A 5403-nucleotide genomic window follows, 5' to 3' on the forward strand; every position below is an offset into this window, starting at 1 on the left:
TGGATCATCTCTCGCTCCTCTGCCTGGGTTCGTGCTGTCCGGATAGTCCGGATAAGCTCCCGCAGTCTGATCGGAGCTGGCATTCTCTGTAAAACATAAAGTAAGAGCTTGGCATCCATTCTCTTAGGATTGGCACTAGGCTAGACCACAGTCAAACAGAAAAGCTACACTTCTGCTGAAAATACAGTTCTTCACACTGCTGTCTCCTGTATCAGTTACATAACTTAAATATGTCAGCTTGGTTCAAGAATATCGTGGGTAGGGAAGACATTTGACTGCTGACCAGCTGCACTTGTAGGTTTTACAATTACCAAGACATGGCTGTGCATGTAAACCAAACTTCTCCTGGCACTTGCGTGCATACAAATTCAGGGCAGGTGGAAAAAATGTTTTGGGGTAAACAGACCACCTCCTAACACAATTACATGACTATTCTGCAAACAGCTGCAGTTTTTAATAGTATCAAAATGCAGTGGGAAAAGAGAATGGCAGGTGAAATTCAATTCCCTTTTGGAGAAAGCACAAAATCTTTAAGCCATAGAAGGAGGTTAAAATATTGATAAGAATGTTTTGTTATGAGAATAAATTCCATTGTGATTATAAGTAGCAACACTCAGAAAACAAACCCAACAGTAACTATACTTGCCTATCCAAAACAAGCAGCATAGACAGTAATAGCACGAGTCAAAGCTATTGCAATATTTTAAAGTAACAAGCTCATATTGCTATGAACAAAGTCTTTGATGATGCAAGACAAGATATTAAAATGTTTTTAAAATGAAACATCAGTTATGTAGCACCATAAGTTAAACAAATATCTAGCATGAATCTCAAGAAAACTAAGCAGCAATGTAACCGAATCCACATGAAACAACAAAGAATGAATTTGATACAAATACATTAACCTGAAAATTCTGGGTTTGATTTTTAATAACAAATTTAGGCAAAAAGGTTGTGATTAATACCTGTTAATGCCAATGCTGTTCGCAGGCGCTTCATTTAAATAAAGACCATACCCTTCTATACAACCCAGATTCTTAATTTCTATTATAAAATCAATCTAGAAAGTTATTATTGGCAGTCCCTCTTACTTAAAAGGGGTACATTTTGTCTCCCATCTCAAGGAAACCTTTTATCTGGTAGGATGCAGTACATAATTAAGCTGCTACAGCAACAGACACGATGGTAATTACTTGTCGAGCAAATCCATTTTCACTGCCTACCCAGAGCTGAAGTGGATGTTTTGTAGATGGAAGCACAATGCATTTGGACAAAGCAGAGACCTTAAAAAAAAAACTTGCATTTAAACTAGTATATGGTAATGCTCTGATACACAACTTTTATCACAAATAATGTCATTCTTATCAGTGTAGTCTTACATTTAGAATACTTTTTAAAAGCATGACCTTTAACTAGCTAGCCTCCAAAAATTGTTATAAGTTGGAGCCTGTCCATGGTTTTATTATCCGAGTAAGGTAAAGGATATCAAATACTACACCACTGAAAAAATGCCTTGAATTTTGGCACCTTAATAACATAATTTCATATTTATTTTGTAGTTCAGTGGAGAATACTTTCAAAGAGTACATGTGATGCGTTCTATTAGCCTGCTGAATTTTTCCCTTATGATTTGCAATTTGTCACACTATGCAGCATTATGCTAAAAACTTCTCTTGTGGCTCTGTTGAACTGTTATGGGCATTTCACTTATCCAGCATTGCTGCTATTGTTCTGCCATAAGACATATGGAAAACTTACTAGGTCCCGTCTAATTGCCAAACCAACTTAGGGCTCCTATTCTCACACGCCAGACTCTGAAAAATACCAGACCATTTATAAATTATGGTGATGGTGAAGAATAAGCTTTAAATAAACTTAACATAAACTTTTAATCTGTCTTCAGCATATCTGGTTGCAAATGGCTCCTCCTGAAACTGTTTAAAATAATATTTTCCTGGACTAAACCAGATTACTTCTGATTCTGTATTGTTAAAAGAGTCTGAGGATTTGGTAAATACCTTCAGAATTTCAGTGAGTGTTATGAAACGATGGTAAGGAGTTAAAACATTTAGCAAGTTTCAATTGCAAAAGCTCACAGATTAGCTCTGTGACTCGAGTGTATGTAGTACATGACAGCCACAAGCTGGAACTAATGCAAAACCAGCCACGTCATCATGACGATTTAGGACGTTTCTCTTGTAAAAGTGGACCCTGATGTTTGAAAATACAAATCTCACCTTTGTGTGTCTTGTCCTAGTGGGTTTTGTTGTCCTTTTCAATCAATCAAAATGTATTTATATAGCACTTGAAAAGCAACGGTTTTACAAGGCTGGACCAGGATGAACACACTTCAACAAAACCCCACAGCTGCAAACAACAATAATGAAACTGTGCCTTTTAAAAACATGCATTTTGAGAAGCGACTTAAACGATGCTGTTGCACCTCAGAGCTTCACACAGTCATCTGGGTAGCTGGGGACTTTACTTCATACTGGGCACTTACTGGTAACCAGTGAAGAGAGGCCAAAGCTGGACTGATATGGATTGTTAGGGGCCGATCAGCTGTTCTGTTTCACCCCAGTGTTTGTATCTGGCCCTGGGAACCTCTAAAAGAAACTGACTTGAGGATCTGATTAATCTAAATCTCCTTTTCTCCTTGTTCGGGCAGCAATTTGCTAAATAGTGCTGCTGGACCTCATATATCGTACAGTGTCACCACTGAAGTGGGTATTCTGCCTGGCCACAAGGGGAAACCATTGAGCAAATTGCTGCTTGGCACACCAAAATGAGGAGAGGAAGACGATGACAACTAATGAGGGATAGTGCTACCTTCTACTGTAATTCACACTGGCTAACAAAAATAAATAAGTAAATAAAAACAAAGGTTCAACTAGAGGAGTCTAAGTCTCTCGACTAATGATTCAACTAGTCGACTTTCAGGGGGCAGCCCTAGAGCCTACGAGTTCACTGTGATCCAAGAGAAAGGAGGATAGTAGTGAAGTAAGGCTACTGTTTAATAAAGCCAGAGATGTATTATTGTTTGAATGCCCGTTAAATTACCTGAGCTGAATGGACCTCGTGTTAGGCTCTGTAAATCACTGCTCCCTGTCTCTTGTTGTGCTTATAATCAAACGTGTACACATTACACAAGGTAAATCCAGCCTCTGCTGAGAATTGATTAAATAAGTTTCTCATTCCTGTAGTTGCAGTACAACACATTCTTCTACAATCAAAACACACCCTGTGCAAAAATAAGCAAACGCGTTTTATGCCCACAAAAGCCATGATCATTAAAATTACAATAATGTACGATGCATATTGATCATTATCACATACAGTGTCTAGAAAAAGTATTCACCCCCTTGGATGTTTTACCCTTTTACTGATTTTATAAATCAACAACAACAACAAAAAAACAACATGTAACACACCTTGCCTATGCAGGCGTACTCTGCATGTACTGTGAAATGTTCCTAACGAGCTTTTCCTCTTGTGAGATTTGGAGAGCCAGCCCAGAGTAGCTTTCAGAGCCTGACAACCTGCAACAAGCTAAAAACATGCCACACCTCCCCTTTACCACCGAGAGCAGTCAAGCCTGAGACGTCATACTAGAAGCATCAAGAGATAAAACACAATAGTAACTGATTTTACATTAGATTACTGAATTCAATAAAGAAACCAAGATTAGAAATGTAAAGTTCAAATGCAACATCTGCTATTTTCTTTCTTTGGTAATAACTGCACAGTTTAACTAGACAAAGATCAACAGACAGCTGAAAGATTAAAAATATACAGAGCTATCACTGAGGAGAAGCACTTTCCCTGCTTAGTTTGGCAAGCTTTTGCACCGTGCACTTTGTTCTTTATTTTGGTATGTGCTCAGCTATGCATTAAGATGTTAAATGAAATACTATCAAAGCAGACAGCTCTTTTCAATGTTATATCATCAACCCCACATGATCTTCACCTAAAAGTCACAAAAATACACAAGACTGAAGATCAAATATGCATGAATGAAAATTACATCAAATTGTTAGTGTCAGCATTTACATGTTTCACATTTATATCCTGCATCCTACACGCCCATTCAAATGTTGAGTGAAATATATTTGACAGTCAAAATAGTATAATGAGTGGTTTACATCAATACTTTTTTGGGTGGCCCACTCAAATAGAGTTGTTCAAAGCTTGGCGATAGAGCTGAGAGCTATTAGTGAGTGAAATTCGAAGTACTTGGCAATCAGGTGAATTAACTGCTAAACCTGCAGAAACTCAATTTGCAAAACCGCCCCCCAGCCATGGAGGTTAAGCAAACAGAGTTCATGCTCTTAGCCTTAACCATTTTCATCCTGTTTCTTCCAAGATGTTGGCTCAATTAACCTATACTTATTTGGCTCTGTCAGGTTGCAAAAAAAGTCAGCAGGCAAAGCCCACACAGCTTTCATGAAAGACAGCTGCTAGTACCAGCTCCTCCAGTACTTCTCACCACTGCCTTTGTGGAGTCGTGGTTACAGTGAGGGAGTAAACAATAAATGAAATATCTGGAGGATTAATAATCAGCTACTGTGCAAGTCAAACATGTTACCAAAACAGTGTTCACCATGTACTATGACTGGCTAGCTAGCACAGTGACAATACTGAAACACAAAGTCAAATAGATGTGTAGAGAACAAACAAGGCAAAATGTTACCCTTCTGACATTAGTATTTTTTAAGACTTGAATTTGAATTCTATGAATTTGTTTCTCTATTGTGTGGCTCAAGCTAACCCCACTGTAAAATAAAGATCCACATGATGAGCATCTGCTCAAGTACAAATTATGCCAGAAAGTGAGTCATTACATAAAGTGTTCAAGTGGTTTAATAAGCATGAGATCACCAAAACTAAATTCAGCATATGGGGTCATCACATTATCATACTGAATTTATACTATCGATCTCTTCACCATAGATCAATATTAGACAACTTTGCCACTTCAAACAGTGATTAGTACACAGGTGCTAGTTGATATTATGTCTTGGAATATCCTAAATCTTCCACATGTATCTACAACTGAGAAAAACGGGGTGTGACAAAAATCTACAAGAATCGCCCTGTACGTACTGTACGTCACACTCATTTTCTCACTTCCTACTTACAGCTGACTTCCTGAACGTTAACCATCCTAACTGTGGTACAAAACTGGGTGTTCCTCGGATGACGTGTATATTAACGTTACCCTCTTAATTAAGACGTGGTAAACATCAGTTAACTAACTTAGGAAACTAAGTCGTAGCAAAATCAGGTCCACGTCCTTAGCACGCCCAGGTACCTATCGTTAGCTTCCTGTGTATCCAACTCCAACGTTGACTGAAATGTTTACAACGGGTCATATGTTATAAAGTTTTATACCATTACTAGTCT

The 5403-nt window shown here is 38.1% G+C and overlaps 1 protein-coding gene across 1 annotated transcript in view; it reads right to left on the reverse strand.

The window, feature by feature from the left end:
* ap1g1 (adaptor related protein complex 1 subunit gamma 1) overlaps window positions 1-5403 on the reverse strand; it is a 23930-nt gene that overhangs the window by 15086 nt on the left and 3441 nt on the right. The window contains exon 2 of the mRNA XM_020605451.1: window positions 1-86. This exon is cut by the window's left edge and continues 103 nt beyond it. Coding sequence (XP_020461107.1) covers window positions 1-83 — 83 coding nt within the window. The 5' untranslated portion in view covers window positions 84-86. The remainder of the gene's footprint in view (window positions 87-5403) is intronic.

Source organism: Monopterus albus, unplaced genomic scaffold (assembly GCF_001952655.1).
Source record: "Monopterus albus unplaced genomic scaffold, M_albus_1.0 scaffold4.1, whole genome shotgun sequence".
NCBI classification, from domain to species: Eukaryota; Metazoa; Chordata; class Actinopteri; order Synbranchiformes; family Synbranchidae; genus Monopterus; species Monopterus albus.